This window comes from Chionomys nivalis, chromosome 5, assembly GCF_950005125.1.
Source record: "Chionomys nivalis chromosome 5, mChiNiv1.1, whole genome shotgun sequence".
Lineage (NCBI taxonomy): Eukaryota > Metazoa > Chordata > Mammalia > Rodentia > Cricetidae > Chionomys > Chionomys nivalis.
The window spans coordinates 91967119-91984200 of record NC_080090.1 but is presented as its reverse complement, the minus strand read 5'-3'; the positions used below and the strand labels follow the sequence as shown (position 1 = coordinate 91984200).

Below are 17082 nucleotides of genomic sequence, written 5' to 3'. Positions count from 1 at the left end.
TGTGTTGTTTTAGTTTTGGTCTGTTGTAAAGGATGTATACAAGGCTTTGTTCTTTGTTTTTTTGTTTTGTTTTGTTTTGTTTTTTTGAGACAGGGTCTCACTGTGTAGGTAGCCCTGGCAGGTTTGGAACTGGCTTTGTAGACCACTGATCTCAAAGGCTCAGAGACCCGAGAACTGGAATGTGTGAGCTCACCTACCATTCGTATGTGTGCCTCACCAGGTGTTGTACAAGGGTGTTTGTTTTTGTTTGTTTTTCCCTCCAAAACAGGATTTTCTCTGTGTAACAGCCCTGGCTATTCTGGAACTCGCTTTGTAGACCAGACTGGCCCCAACTCATAGAGATTCCAGAGATTCTCCTGCCTCTGGCTCGCGATTAAAGGCGTGCACCACCATAATCCTGCTGTGTTTTGTTTTTAAATATATATGTGGGGACATCATGTTATTGTTTCTCTAGCTGGAATTCCTGAGTGCAGAATGGTCTGTACCCCCGTGTGGGCATTTGAGTAGCTACTGGGCAGTTTCCCACAGGGTGTACCATTTTCTTTACCCACCCTCTCAGTCTGCAGGTTCCGTGCCGACGTCTGGTGCCCTCGGTAACTAATCTAATGGGTTCAAAGTGATAACTTGTTGCTTCTGTGGTATTTAGTTCTCCTTTCACCAATGATTAAAGTTGTTGAATGTACTTGTAGGACCCAGGGCAGCTTGGTGCACACCTGCCAAGACAGGCTGTATAGACCAGCAGGAAGGTAGGCCTGAGTCTCAGTTTACCCTATGGCAATACATGGTTCCACGAAAGACCACGAACTGAGACCACCCTTGCTCCACCCAGGTACAGACCATCCAAAGGAAATTTCTAAAGTTCCAACTATTGTAAATAGGATCACTTGGTGTCCCTTAGCCCAGCACACACTGTCCCTTTTTCACCAGGGCACCCCTAAACAAATGTCAGCCAATCAGGGGTCCTGAACCTTAAAACAATCCCTCTGCTACTATAAAAACCCCACCCCAGATGTTCTCAGGGCTCTCCAATTGCACCAATACCTTGGGCACACTGAGAGACTGAGTTCAGTTCATGAACTTGTGTAAGAATAAAGGCTCTTTGCTTTTATATATGGGACTCAGTCTCCTTGTTGGTTTTGGGGGGACCCTGCAGATCTGGGTATAAAGTGTATTTTTCTTCTTTTGTTATTAGAACTGACATGTGTCCTTGGCAAAAATTTTATTTTGATTGGGAAGAAAGGGAGGAAGGGAGGGAGGGAGAAAGATGAGAAGGAAGAAAAGAGAGAAGGAAAGGAGGGAGGGAGGAAGGAGAGAAGAAGAGAAGGAAGGAAGGAGGTGGTACTAGCCTTTAGGGTGACCGTTTTGCTCTCCTTTCCTTGTGTATGTGGGGAGGGTGTATATTTATGTGTGTGTTGGTGCACATGTACATGCATGTAGAGACCTGAAATCAGCCTCTGGTATTGTTTCTCTGGAGCCAAGCAAACATCATGTTTTTAGACACAGGGTCTCTCACTTGCCAGGTAGGCTAGGTCTCAGGGGTCTGACAGTTTCATTGGCACTGGGATTAGAAGCTCACCACCATGTCCACAATCAGGAACACAGAGCAGTGAATCCTGGCTCCCCCTCTCCATTGTATACAGTTTAGGATGCCAGCCCAGGGAGTGCCTTCACCCACAGTTAAGATGAGTCTTCCCACACTGATCAGTGTAATCAAGATAATCCCTCACAGGCTTGGCCAGAGTCCCATCTCCCAGGTGAATCTGGATGCCAGCCTCTCACTGAGCTGTAATAATTTGGCTGGCGTAGCCCTCATTTTATGCCTAGAATGTACCATCTGGGTAGTTTGAACCTTTCCAAAGCAAAGCCTCTTACCGTAGGCCTGGTCTTGGCTCTAGTTTTTGCTCAGGCCCATCCTGTGACTTCCTGTCTGAAGGTTTATGGGTAATCTTGTCAGCAGTTAAGATCAGTCTCTAAAATGGTCACAGAAAACACCCAGAAGGTTCCCTTTTGGCTAACACAGCCAGGGAAAGTCCCCTCAGATCTGAGGTGATAATGGGTGGATTATCTAGAAGGAAGTGCCGCTTTATGTACTGGGGGAGGGGGAATGGTGTTCAAAGTGTTAGCCCTCTGAGGGTGGGTGCTCCTTCTTGCTCACATTCAGTCCCCAGGCCTGAGGGCAGCAGGTACTCAGTCTATAGAGGGAGGATGCCATTCCACTGGCCACCATTGTGCCCCCAAGACAAGGACATTTATTGTCCCCCTGTGGTCATTGTCTGTCTGTCTGTTTTGTTTTTGTATGTTTTTGTTTTTGTTTTTCTGAGACAGAGTTTCTCTGTGTAACAGTCCTGGCTGTCCAGGAACTGCGTAGACCAAGCTGGCCTTGAACTCAGTGATCCACCTGCCTCTGCCTCCCAAGTACTGGGACTAAAGGCGTATGCCACCACCTGTTTGTCTTTCCTAATTTTTTCCTCCTCCCTTCCTCCTTCCTATTTATCTGATTTTTCGTGTGTCATGTGCATGCAGGGCGTATATGTTCACATATGTATGGGCATACATGTATGCAATGTGCATGTGAAGACCCAGGGTTGATGTCACTCTCCTTGATTTATTGTGGCAGAGTTTCTCAGTTGAACTCAGAGCTTGCCAATTTATTTAGTCTTTGCTAACCAGCTTCCTTTGTGGCTGTCTCCCAAGTGCTGGGGCCTTCAGGTGGGTGCCACACCTACCCAGCTTTGTGTGTCTGCTCCTTGTACTTGCAAAGAGTATATGGTCTTTACCCACTGAGGCCTCCACTTGTTTTGTTTGTTTTGTTTTGTTTTTGTGTCTTGTTTTTTTGAGGAAGGATCTCAGGTAGTCTAGGCAAGCCTGGAACCCTTTAAGTAGCCAACGATAACCTTGAATTCCTGATCCTCCCACCTCTACCTAAATGGGGATTGAAGCTGTGACTTTACATGTATTAGGAAACATTAAACCAGCTGCACTGTGTCCCCAGGCCTGACCATTGTCTTCCTCTGAGCAGGTAGTGCTTGACTTGTGATCCTTTGACCTAAATATTGGAACGTGAGAGTGGCATGAGAAGCCATGTACCCATACTGTTTTTGGTTTTCAGTGTTGCGTTCAATAGATTACATGAGATACACACTTCGTTGCAAAGTAGGTTTTATGTTAGTTGGGCGACTGTGCTCAACGGTAGGCCAAAACAAACGTTCTGAGTATGATTTAAAAAGACTAAGCTAAAACTACGTTGCTTGGCTGGTTTTAAGTGTATTAAACATGATTTATACTTACTGATATTTTCAGTTTATGAGGGATTTTTCATCCCAGTAAAAGTAGGAGAGTCTGGATCTTTGTCCCAAGAGTTCTTTAAACAGGACATGGGGGCCCCTGTGTCAGTTTTCTATCACTGTGACAAAATGTTTAGCGCCATGACTCTAAAGAACACATTCCTGGGCATACCCATCAACCCGCCTGCAACCTCTCCTCAGGCCCTCCTTGCCGAGAAACCCCAATACAGATCACAGGCCCTGTCTGTGCTGTTATCAGATAGGAGAGGAACACCTTCACATCAAAACTCTGCCTTTGAATTTTCGTTTTGCCTCAGGACGGCAGTGAAAGTGAGAACCGCAGAGAAGCTGCCAGCCAGCCAGGTGCCTTGGGTTTCCTGTGCAGCAGGCATGTGATCCTGTGAGGTGCAGCTTTTGCTCCAGATAGATGGGGCAAGAGGTTGGGGTGAAGCTCGGCGACAGAACGAATGCTTAGCCTGCACTCTGACTCTGATCTCTGGCACCTCCAACATAAAGCTGGAGCAAAAAGACCCCTCCTCAAAGTCACTTACCCTGCCACACTGATCGTGAAATCCAGCCGTGTTTGAACAACACAGGACCCTCTCCCCTTACCTCCTTAGCGCTCTCTGAAGACTCTTCCACTTTCTTATTCAGTTCTCAAGCTGTATGCACAGACTTGGCTCCAAGCTCGTCATGACTTTCTAAGTTCAAGTCACACATACAAAAAGTACAGAGTGGCCCCGGGACTCTGCCCTCCCCTTGGGCTGGCTGACATTTGGTGGCATATCCTTCCATCTCCTCTGTACCTTGCAACACACGCTTCCTGTTTTGAACGAGGTCTAGAAGGGGACAGCCCTTCCACACCTGTGTCCACACACTCAGGCGCACCACACTTCCTCCAGTGTATTTGTACAACTTTATGGTGCTTTGAAACATTTCTCTTCTGGGCTCATGGCTCCCAGATTTTAGCCTAAAGCACACGGAGCCAGACGTGAGTGGGTATTTCGTGGAAAGCTCTCAGTGCAGATGCAGTTCCTGATCGTTGTGTTTGGTTATGACCACATTGCTAACTGTGCTCCTCCTTCGCAGCAGAATGGAAGCCAGGGAAGGAAATCAGCTGACTCAGGAGCCGGAGTGAGAGCGGCCATCGTGCACCCTCCGCCCCAGCCTGCACCATGAACTTGCCTTCACCTTCTGCGCCTTGAGAACCACGGGAGGGCTACCTTGCTAGAGAGAGATGGCTTTCTTTACTCCCTGGAAGTTGTCCTCTCAGAAGCTGGGCTTTTTCCTGGTGACTTTTGGCTTTATATGGGGGATGATGCTTCTGCACTTCACCATCCAGCAGCGAACTCAGCCTGAGAGCAGCTCCATGCTGCGGGAGCAGATCCTGGATCTCAGCAAAAGGTACATTAAAGCGCTGGCCGAAGAAAACAGGAACGTGGTGGATGGCCCATATGCCGGTGTCATGACAGCTTATGGTGAGTGTGGAGGCACGGGGATGGCTTGCTCCGTTGGGCGTGCCTCGACTTTGGAGGGACATGTGGTCTTGTTACGGTTTGAGGATTCTCTGTTCTCATGGGCAGTGATCATATTTGGTTTTGCATGTGTATCCTTTTCATCTCTGTATTTATATATGCGAGTGTGGATATGCACATGCCAGAGGTCAGAGGGTAATCTCAGGTGTGAGTCCTTACATTTTACCTTGTCTGCACCAAAATCTCTTCTTGGCAGCTGCATGCCAAGCTTGCTGCCTCCTGACCCTCAGGGAAATTTTCTTGTCTCTGCCTTCCGTCTCTGTATAGACACACTGGGATTATATATGCATGCTACTGTATCTGGCTGTATGTGGATTCGGGGAATCAAAACTCAGGTCTTCATGCTTGTCCAGCAAGCCCTTCTACTAACAGAACCACCTTCCCAGCCCACAGCTGTGCTTTTAGAAAGGTAACACAGCGCTGTTTGTGGGACTCTAAGCTCTCGTACCCAGACACCCCTGTCCCCAGGCATGCCGGTCAGCACACTTGAGCTCTCTGCATTGTGTCTGTAGTCAGTCCCCAATCCGTCAGCATATTTCTAGACTGTGCTCAGAGGAGTGTGTTCAGGGAATGCAGACAAACATTTTCATTATCTGTCCTTAAACAAAATGTAATTAGATGGAGCGGAGGGGGGGACCAGGTGAGGGGGCTGATGTTTTGGATAACATCAAGGTCAGCGTGGAGCTAATAAAATGCCCTGTAGCTTTAATGTTTGATTTCCCAGGCTTTATTGCTTGTCTTTGATTTTGCTCACTCTGAAAGAAATCTTCTTGTCCTCATTGCTCATTTTCAGGTGCTTCTAGTTCTTTTTAAAATGACACTTGAGGGCTTTCCTAGTATGCTTGGAGCCTCTGGGTTGGATCAGTGCATAGGGGCACATGCCTGAAGATCAGATGCACAGGGCCATCCTCAGCTACGGAGGGCCTTTGTGGCTAGCATGGGTTACATGAGTCTACACACACACACACACACACACATATTTAGGCATATAAAAATAAAGTATGTATGTGAAATACATCTTATTTTTTCTGTTAGCAAAAGTTATGCTACATTTAGAAAAATTGAAGGTATAAACAGAAAAACAAAAGAGGAGAATCACATAAAATTATGCTCTGCAATAAACATAATAAGCATTTGGTGTATATTCTGATAGATTTTCCATCGTCATCATCATGTGTGCATGCCCATCCATTCGTGTATCTGGGCGCATGCACCACTGCACATAGTGGAGGTCAGAGGACAACAGCCTTTAGGCTGAAGTTGGTTCTCTCCTTCGACCATGTGGGTCCCAAGGATGGAACTCAGGTCATCAGGCTTGTATGGTGAGTGCCGTTACTCTCTGAGCATCTCGTCTGACCCTGATGGTGCAAAAATGCACACACAAACACTTATGAAGCATAACCATGGCAAATGGACTTTGGGTTGTACTGTCTTGGGAAATTCATCCTCCCAGGATGCCCTTTGGTCACTGAGGATTCAGAATGACTGGGGTTTCTAGAGGGTGAGCCCTTGTTAGTCATCAAATGGAAAGCTGAGCCATCCAACCCAGACTTCAGTGGGTTTGGTGTTTGGGACTTTGACTGTAGATGATGGCTGTGGTGGTGTAGAAGAGCTGGTGTTTGCTTTGGGACCCAGTCAAGGATATAGCATTGAGGATATAGCCCTCTCCTGATGATTAGACCTCCTGCTACTGTAGGCTGTGATTGGGCAGCTGGAATCCAGGCTCAGTAAATCACAGGCACCCAGAAGCTTGGTTCTGTGCTGTGTGTCTTGGGGGGGGGGCGGGTGAAGAGAGGATAGCCACAGCTGAGGAGCCCTCCTGTTCTTTCTCAGTTCTTAGGGTCAGAATGGTCACACCATCTGCTTGTAATATATCTCTGCCAGCTTTGTCAGCAGCAATCTTGGGGAACGGGTAGCTCAGTTGGTGAGGTGCTTGCCATGCAACCACGAGGACCCAAACTTGATCCCCAGTACCCATGTAAAACGACCAGACATGAACAGCAGCAGGCACCTACAGTCTCAGCACCAGGGAGGCTTGTTAACCAGCCAGCCTATCAGGAGCTTCAGGCTCACTAAGAGACCCTGTCTCAGTGAGGAGAGCGAACTAGGAAGGCATCCAGCGTCAACCTCTTGCCTCTGTGTACATGCACACATTTACAAGCACCACAGACAGACAGACAGACGAGAGAGAGAGAGAGAGAGAGAGAGAGAGAGAGAGAGAGAGCAACAAATATGAGGTGCCCAACCACACAAGTCATATGACTCATTGACATGACTTATGTCGTCCATCAGTTTCAGAGATCAGTTATTGACAGAGAGGAAAGAATAGCACAGAACGTTGGTGGTGTTGCATAAGTGTGATGTGGCCTGTGGTAGATGCTGTATTAAAGGTTTTAATCCTACATGTACTTTGTGTTCTGGTGGAAGCTTCACCCCAGCGCCTGGTGTCCATATATCCAAAGAGTCTGGAATGTTTGGGTGGAAACTCTACTCCAAGCCCCCTCCCCCATCTCTCTCCAAACCCTGCTACCTCTCAGAAAGTCCACCAAGTCCCCTCCCCTGGAGATGCTCAAGACCAATCCTACAGGGTACTTAAACTGCCCTCCAGAAAACAGACTTGTGGTCTTCTTGCCCCAGCTCCTCTCTGGGGAGCTGGAAAATCATCCAGGAACTTTGTAGCCATTAAACCTGGGCCTTTTCTAATTTGGTTTGATTTGGTCTGATTTGGATTATTGTGGCAGCGGAGAGGCTTATTGGGGTACAGAAACCTTTCACTTTGTTATGCCCTTGTTGGGAAAGGGCAATGACTTAACAGTGATTTCCTCTAATCACAGTTTATCAAACTTTTTCCCTGGGTGACACAAAAACATATGAGCTATATATTTATAGACTTGTGATCTTGCTAGTTGTTTCTATTATGTGTTGATAAAAAAGCTCAGAGTGCAGACGTCCTGCATATTTTAGAGAAAATACATCTGATCTTAGCTTTTTAGCGTGTGTGTGTGTGTGTGTGTGTGTGTGTATGTGTGTAATATAAAAGTAAACCAGGACTGGGGAGGGAGATAGTTTACAAGAGGACTAGGGGACCTGCATTCAATCACCAGAAACCATGAAAAAAAATCAGGCATATTTGGTGCACTATTGTAGTCTCAGCACTGGGGAGGCAGAGAAAGCTGTATCCCTAGACTCACTGGTCAGCTGACTTAGGCCACTTGGTGAGCCCCAGAGCAGCGGGAGACCCTGTCTTAAACAAAGAACAAACAAGATGGATGGTGTTTTCAGAATAACAGTGCTACACACACATCCCTCTGAGTCTTCTGTTGGAATTTCAGCCATGTGTGTGTCATCGCAGGACATTGTATGTTAAAGCACCTATAAGAATTATTTATTCCAACCCTTTCCCGATGACCGGCAGTGAAGTAATCATTCTTTCCCCCATACCAGCAAACAGTGAATTGGGAGTCATCAGCGAGCCTAACATGCTTTTCCTCCCACCAGGCTGACTTGCTAATCTAAGTGGTCTTTGGGACTGAGTTTCTGGAACTTACCAGAGTGTGTGTGCTTGAGCTATGTAAGACCCTCCTGTGGTGAGGTCCACTGAGACAGGGTTTCCTGGTCCTATTGATGTTTTAGGTTAGATAAGTCTGTATTTCAGGAAGATTTCTTAGTAGGGTTTTAGTTTTCTTCTGTTGCAGTTATATAGCACGCTGCCCAAAAGCAACTTCGGGAGGGAAAGGATTTATTTGGCTTACTCTTCCAGATCAGAGTCCATCATTGAGGGAAATCGAGCCAGGAACCTGGATACAAGAACCATGGAGGGACGCCACTTGCTGGGTCACTCCCAGTCTCCATCCCTGACTCACTCATATTCTCGTGCCTAGATAGCTTACTTATATAGCCTTTGACCTCCTGCTAGGAATAGTAACACCACAGTGGGCTGGGCCTTCCCATATCAATTAAAAAGTCCAACAGTCCCTCACAGACATGCCCAGAAAGAGAAGTTACTTGACTGAAACTCTTGGCAGGCCATTATAGGCTTTGTTAAGTTGACAGCTAAAGATCACTAGCACACGTGGTAAGCTTTTAGCAGGAAATACCAGTAGCCCTTCCCTAGTTGTGACAATCAACAATATCTCCTGGTATGAGATAATAAAGGTGTTCTAACATAGATTACTGCTGTGTGGCTTTCATTTGATTTTGTTTTGGAGTCTGGAGTTTGGTAACCTCACTGTTTCTTTGGTTTAGGATTTTGCGTGTGAGTAACCAAGTGACGGTGATATTAGCTAGGGTGTGACCTAGTGCTAATTCTAGGAAGCTGGAGAGACATTCTGATGGCCCCACTTCTCCTTTAACCCGCCACCATTGGTAACATTGACAGATAGACAGCTCTGGAGGATCAGGAGTTCAAAGTCATCTTTGGCTACAGATGGAATTTTGGAGTCCAGTCTGAGCTACATGAAGTCCTGTCTCAGACAGATGCTGAGACTATGGGATGCTGTGTGGCTTAGCTGGGCTTTGTGGGTTGTCTCTTGCTTGTCTGCCACAGACACAGCCCATGTCAGTATACTGCCTAGACATTTGCCCTGGAAGAATGAATAATTGATCCTCTGTGTCCAGGAATGGGTTAGCTTAAAGGGATCCCATTAGTAGATTGAATAAACTTTTCATTTGAGAAAGAACTTGATAGGGGTGAGAGGAGAATGAGAGAGAGAGAGAGAGAGAGAGACAGACAGACAGACAGAGAGAGAGAGACAGAGACAGAGAGAGAAAGAGACAGAGAGAGAGTGTATGTGAACATTACCAAAATGCATTATGTACTTGTATGAGCTTGTCAGAGAAGAGGAAAGAGAGCAACCTCTCCTCCCATTCCCACATTGGTAGAACCAGAGGATCTTGGTCTACTATAAATAGGCAGAGTTTTCATAGTTGGTTTTAGATGGTTCCTGACTCATTAGACTCTCTGCTTCCAGATCCCAGAACAGCAGAGTTGATCATAGGCTTTGCCCATGAGCCAGATTCACACCGCTGTTTAATGATGTACATAAAGTTGTGTTTGCAAATGGCCTCTCTCATTGTTTATAGCAGATTCACTTACTTAGAACCATGGTGACAGCAACGTCCATTTCCCACAACTTCTGAAACATTCCAGTCCACCCTTCCCCCGTCACCATAGCCCATTCTCTGGTCATGCCCTTCAGGGATTCAGCAGCCCCCCAGAATTCCTTTGGTCTGAGGAAGTCAGCAACTTACAGCTTTTGGCCGAGTCCTCCTTGCTACTTAATTTTGTTAAGAAAAATGAGAACACAGCACATTAATTGCTGAGGGAGATGATAAAAACTCCATCCAAGGTGGTATACATTCGGGCCTCAGCCTAGTTCATTGTTATTATAACATAAAGTATCTGTGTGTGAAAGGAATGTCATTTCCACGTCAGCCACCTTTGCAGCACGGACGAGCTGTTCTGGAATTCTTGATTCGGCCATGAGAGGCTTCAAGACCTCTTTGCAATGAAGTGTTCCCTTCAGGCCTCTTCTCCACAGTTTTTCCTGTCTTTCTATCTTGCTTTAGTTCTTAAGAAATAAGAAACAGAAAGCAGAATGAAAAGTGACTTCTGAACTCCTTTTGGGACTCGGTCATTCAGATGGGCTGCTGGAAGGTCCCCAGCAGCCTGTGCAGAACAGTGGGGGCATTCATCCATGGGGTGCAGAGGGTGTTGGCTCCTGCCTCCTCGCCACACCTGCTTATCCCAGGCCAGCACATCATGGGCTGTGCCTGTCAGGGCATGGTAGATGCTGTCATTCACTCTAGTCAATGATGTTCTTGTTTCTGAGGTGACCCAATCTGTCTCTGACTGCTTGACCCAAATTCCCATCCCCGATGGTGCTCTCTTATCTGAGGGCAGACCTGGGCCACTTCAGGCCTCTCATTCTGAAGATGCAGCGTAATGAGATCCGTAGTCCAGCTAGACCCCGTGACTCTATCATCCCCCGCCACTTGAGCACTTAGCTCCAGGGAAGCTCCTAGTGTTGGGTCCGGGTGTCACACAGTGATGGGGGACAGACCAGCAAAGTCTGTTAAACCAGAAGTAAGCTTTATTCCAGAAAAAGAAAAAAAAATCACCATGGGGCACACAAACCTATCAGCTATAGCTCTGACCACAGCCAGAGACTGGGCTTCTGTAGCTGTGGCAATGGGGGCTGGTTTGGAGCCTCCTCTTAGGGTAAAATCAAGCAAGCACTGGGTGTGGGTTAAAGAGCTTTTACAGCCTTGAGGTCAGGCTTAAAGTCACAGCCCATTTTAAGTTTTACAGCTTTTGGTTACAGGACATTAGGATGTTAACTTAGGGTGTTTGTGAAGGCCTGTGGCTGACCCAGCCCTTTGCACTGTCCCTGAAGGAATGCAAGGCAGAGAGTAGAGTCACAGTTAAAAATTAAGGGAACACGAGCAGAGGGTCCCACAGAGGCAACAGTTAGAAGCTAACCTTTGTCTGCAGGACCTGCCTAGCAGGGAAGTTGGGAGGCAGAGACAATTGTTAAAAGTTTACCTCTGTCCACATGGCTGCCAGGATGTCTGATTTTAAGGCAGAAAGCATTTGTTAAAGGTTAACAGTGGCTGCCAGCTTTATTTATTTATTTTTTCCAAAAATTTATATTTCTGTATTCCTGGACTGTACCTTTATTTCTCTATTTTATTCCTGGACTGGGACTCTTTACTAGTTCAGGCTAACACAGCAGGGAGCCTCTCCTAGCTAACTCCCAGCCACAGCCCACTTCCTGCTGCCTCCTTTATCTGTGGCCTATTTTGTCTTGGTCTCTGGCTTTTGGTTTCTGAGCTCTGAAGGCTCAGGTTGTCCACTTGACTGTTTCTCATCCTTAGAGACTGCCTGTGAGGGGCTGCCTTTGCTGACTGCTGTGTTCCAAGCAGCTCTCTAGGCTTTGGGCATATGCTGGGGAAAGGGCTTTTCCGCTCTTGTGGGTGCCCCATCCTGGAGAACAGCAGGACGGTGTCAGAGAGCAATCACTCCTCCTTGGAAAATAGCAAAGGAGAAATTAGATTAAAAAAAAAAAAATCCTAGAGGAACTAGAGAAATGGCTAGGCAATTAAAAGTGCTTTCTGAGCCAGGCACTGGTGGTGCCTGCCTTTAGAGGAAGGCGAATCCCTGAGTTTGAGACCAGCCTGGTCTAAACAGTGAGTTCCAGGTCAGTCAGGGCCATTACAGAGAGAAACCCTGTCTCAAAAAGAGCAAGGAAAAAAGAAATGCTTTCTATTCTTTCGGCATTCCCACTTGCTGGCATGCAACCACCTGTGACTCCAGCTCCAGAAAATCCAGCGCCTTCTGGCCTCTGAAGGAGCCTGTATTCATGTGCACATACCTACACACACACACACACACACACACACACACACACACCCCTTTAAATAAAAGTCCCTGAGGAACTTTTTTACCTTGAGTGGTGAGCGAAGGCACTTGAGGTATATATGCATACAGAATATTAGGGTTCACTTTGGTTGATATATTCAAACAAAATTTGTTTTGGTTAATTCTCCTGCCCTCTTTGTACCCCATGCTTCTGTTTCTCCTTGTCCCTTCAATCCCCCATTCCATCCCATGGCCTCCTTTCTGCCTTCATGTCACTTGCGACTGTTGCCCTTCCCCGCCCTCAGCACCTCCTTTTCCTCTCGTGATTCCCTTTCTAGTTTCATAGCCTACGCCCATACAGACACATCCACATATGTACATTAATATATCTATATGTAGATATATAGAGATGATACACATATATCTATAAACAGGTAAACAGACACATATATACTCTGTATATGGGGAGGACATGTAGTATTTGTCTTTCTGAGTCTACATCACTTCACTTAATACAATAATATCAAGACCACTCATTTCCCCACAGTTTTCATTTTTCTTTATAGCTGAATAAAATCCCAGCATGTATGTATGCCATATTTCCACTATCCATTCATGTGTCCATGGGCATCTAGGCCAGCTCCTTGCTTGGCTGTTGCGAATAGTGCAACAGTAAGTATCTCCATAGTAGGCTAAAGTCCTGGGAGTTGTGTGTACCTGAATGACAATAGGAGGTGTGGGTCAAGAGGGGAGGTTGAGGCAGAGCTTGCCTAACAGGAGATAGGCCCACACCAGGGAGACGAGAGGGCCTGCCTGCCGCGAGGTGAAAGGCCCAATGGGAATGAATGGGGAGAGGGGTGCTGTGGAAATGACTGCTGGAAATACCCCTGGTTCCCCTTGGAGAGACAGGGTGGGGTGCGGGTGGAAGAGGCACAGTCAGGCGGAAGGTGGAGGGGAGAAAGGGGTCAGCTCTGGGCTTTGATCAGCAGCCAGGACTGAGCAGCCCGAAGTATCAGTTTGGGCTGGAGGTGACTCTCCAACGTGGATATTTATGGCCAGCACTGCGCATCCCCAGGTGACTCTCGGAGCTGCAGTCAAGAGCTGTTACAGCACCTTTCTTTCCAGAGCTCCTGTGAGAAAAGAGGAGGTGGCATGGGACAAACTGGCAAGCCTGGAAAGGTACTTTTTGGTTTTTGTTTTCTTTCTTTTGGGTTTTTCTTCTTGCCTCTGTTTTTTATCAGTAGGACCAAGGAAACTGTCATGGGAGGGCTAGGACTTTTGTGGAGTCTCCTGGAAAACCGTCAGAGAGGAAACAGCCTCTGGGCTGGAAGGAACAATACATTGTTACTGCAGAGGAGCTGGCAGGGGGAAAGAGGCTCCTGGATTGGCTAAGGATGCAGCTGCTGTGGTTGAGGAAAGGACTGCTTGGCGCCCTTAGAACCTAAAAATGGACCTCTGGGGCTTGGGGAGTTCCCCTCTGTGCTGTGGTGGACATTCAGCCAGACAGTTCTGTCAGAGGCAGGTCAGCCTCCCAAGTATATCAGCCTAGGGAAAAGATTGAGGAGGCAGCCAGTGGGGTGTGTGCGTATGCGTGTGTGTGTGTGTGTGTGTGTGTGTGTGCGCGCGCGCGTGCGCGCGGTGTGCGCTCGTGTGAATATGGGGCTCACCGCCTTCCCTATTGTTGAAGCCTTTTCTCCCACCTCAGGCTTGAGCAAAGGATGCTTCTCAGAAAGTTCTTCCCCTTAGCTGGTGTTCAGAGCCTGCCGTGGCTCTGTCTCTTTCCACACCAGTGCCTCTGTTTCTTTTTCCTCTCAGATCAAGCCAGGCAGACCTCTTGCCGTGGTGAGGCCTGCCATCCTCACTCTTGTTCTAAGTCGTAGAAGAGTGTTTTCCAGTGTTTTGTGTCTTCTATAGGCCCATCTTCTCAGTTTTTGAGAAGTCTGCCAGACCTCTTCACAGGAGGGCCACCCCATGGTTCTCATCCTTCCTAACTTCTCAGCCAGCTAACAGTGTGGTCATCTTCCTCAGCCTGGTTGACAGAGACAGTGAGCACATCTGGTCTCTGTTCAAGGCTTTGCCTAGCGCACAGTAGGAACTAGGAATGAACAGTGTCGCCCCATCGCCCATCACCACAGGACTCTGTCTCTGCGTGGCGTCCTGACAACTGAGACTAATGTGAGAGGCACGGTCCTGTCTTTAGTGAGGCAGGAAGTGGGAGGAATTCCATGTATGCTCCATATCCAGGGTGCTCCAAGTAGTTATTATGGGGGCACTTGATATGGCAACTGTTTGTTGTAAAATGTCCTGAGAGACCTGTTTCCATGTAGTGTGGGGACGGGAGGGTTGGACACCGATGGGGATGGATGAAGGGGACAGCAGTCACCCACACACCAAACTTGGGGGGCAACTTCTGTTGCACACCAGCCTAGTTGAACCTCCACTGGTTACCACGCAGCCAGGGCTTCAGTGTTAGACACGCTCAACCTTTGGATGCTGTGCCCACCCTAGTTTCTGTCACTGTGCAAAAACACCCAAGACCAATGGCGGTTTATGGGAGGAAAGGATTTATTTCTGTTACAGATATAGTCCATCACTGAAGGATGTCGAGGCAGGAACTGGGAAAGCATGTGCCTCGTCTAGCATTCAGGAAGCCCTGGGCTCAGGCACTGCCACACAGACTAGATAGGGTGGTGCTCACCTGGTACCCCAGACAGGTAGAGGCAGGAGGAGAGAGGACAAAGTCATCTCAAGCCACACAGGGAGTTGGGGGCAGCAGGGACTGCATGAGCCCCCGTGGCAGAAGAAGAAAACAGGCAAATGAGTAGGATAGTGAGCGGCGCTGAAAATCTTCTAAGACATCTTATTCAACTTGATACCGGGGCGCCCTCTGAGAGTGGAAGTCACTGTACTGCCTGCACACTTAAACTGGCCCTTTACACTTAGGCGATTTGGAAGAGAATGGGAACTTTGAAAGAAAATCAAGAGCATATGAGGAAATCAAACCCAGATCTGACCAGTGATATAAATTTCTCTCATGCTTTTCTTTTCTTTTTCCTTTCCTTTTCTTTTCATAAGGCCTCACATGTCTCAAGCTGGCCTAGAACTTACTATGTATCCAAGGATAACCTTGTGCTTCTAAACCTCTTGTCTCTGCCTCCCTAATGCTGGGATGGCAGGCACATACTACTGTACCTAGGCTATGTGGTGCTGGGGACATAGCCTTTGCGCGAATGGGCAAGTTCTCTACCAGCTCAGCCGTATTCCCTGTCCTCCTCCAGGCTTTTCTCAGTGCTGAGAGACACGTATGTTTGGGTGTATAGACAGTGAATGCGAGTACACGTTCCTTCTTAGAAGTTGGAGTGGTATTTATGTACCGAAACCTCATCTTTGTGGTGTTTCTTCATGCTCTTAAGTCATCTGACGACTACATAGTTATTAACTCGTATGAATTGCCATCAGCAGTGAACACAGATGCTGAGGCAACACCAGTATTTGCCTAGTAATTGGGTCTAGCTCACAGATGGGGTAATGTAACCTGAGCTTGCTCTTGCCCTGTTTGAGTCTTTTCCAGCTCTCGTCTGGAATAAATAACAACGTATATATAAAACCATCACTGTTGCAAATGCCCTTCTACATAACAAACGCACTATATTTTGGTCATTGTTATGGCCATATTTTCTTTCCATCGGAAGGTCATATTAAAATTCATGTGAAAATACGTAATTCATGGAACTTGGCATTCCTGGCAGCTGATGGTTCTAGGAGGTTGGGGTTAATTCTCTTTTCACTGACACCTTCCTTTCTCATTAGTGCCCTGTCTTTGCCTGTTTTCTGGAGCTGTGAGCAAGGCTACTTTGCAGCCAGCTCTCTTGTCCATGCTGTGTCTTTCAGGGCAGCCATGGCAGAAAAAGAATTGAGTTAGGAGCCAAACAGAAGGGAGTTATTTTTGGCAGTTTGGGTATAAGTCCCTGCTCATTGCAAAGTCAGCTCTGCGCCACTGATGGGTAGTGTTCTTTACAGGTGGACGGCAAGCCTTGGCCTTGCCCGGAACCCTCGGCCACAGAGAAATCTGCTGAGTTCCAGCGGGGTTAATGATAGCTACCTGGTTTTGTTGTCCTCCCCACCCGTCTCCCTCCCTCCCTCCATCTGTCCCTCCCTGTGCCCTCTCTTCTGTCTCTGTGTGTGTATGTGTGCATGTTCATGTATACATGTGTGTGCACTGTGACACACACGTGGAGGTCAGAAGACAGCCCCAGGTGGTGTTCCTCACATTCTTCCTCGTGTGAGGCAGGATGTCCAGCTGGTTAAATAAATTTCCAGGGATTCTCTTGTCTCTTCTTCCTGTCTTGAAGTAGTCCGTGGAATGCTAGAAGGGATTGTGGTCCAGGGCAGATGGGGTCAGGGGAAGGATGTCTCCCCTGTACAGCCTTTCTTGATAATTCCTCGAATGCTGATAGGTTTGATGAGAGAAATCATGGTTTGCCATCCTCTCCTGAGGATCTGGGTCACACCCGAGGACTCTAATCTACCAGCAGAGCCTCTGTCATTTCTGAGAGCCCTTGTTGGACACTAGTTTCAGGGTGCGTCTACTCACCTCAAATAACATAATGTACAACCCCCTCACAGAGGCACATGGAGGTGCTCTCTTCAGCACCCCGGATCCTGTGAGCCAGCATTAACCCCCACAAAGGAATAGCAGTGCTAGCCCCTTGTCCTTCCTGCTCTTGGTTGTGTCTTCTTTCTACCATGGACCGTCACGGCTTTCTGGAGATGAAAACTTCCAGATGCTGCGAGGGCACCTGTTCCGCCATGGTCGAATTGATGTCAGCGCCTCCCAAGAAGTCCTGGCTCGAAAAGCGCCAGAGCTCCCTTCCCCAGAGAGTTGTTCAAAATGTTTTCAACT

The 17082-nt window shown here is 47.5% G+C and overlaps 1 protein-coding gene across 3 annotated transcripts in view; it reads left to right on the top strand.

Moving 5' to 3' along the window:
* The window catches only part of Mgat5 (alpha-1,6-mannosylglycoprotein 6-beta-N-acetylglucosaminyltransferase), a 282882-nt gene that overhangs the window by 94303 nt on the left and 171497 nt on the right, over nucleotides 1–17082 (top strand). For 2 of the 3 annotated variants that reach the window (XM_057769775.1, XM_057769777.1), the window contains exon 2: nucleotides 4377–4762. In XM_057769775.1, coding sequence (XP_057625758.1) covers nucleotides 4522–4762 — 241 coding nt within the window. In that variant the 5' untranslated portion in view covers nucleotides 4377–4521. Of the gene's footprint in view, nucleotides 1–4373; nucleotides 4763–17082 lie in introns of all 3 variants that reach the window. The other variant, XM_057769776.1, reaches the window with a different exon arrangement.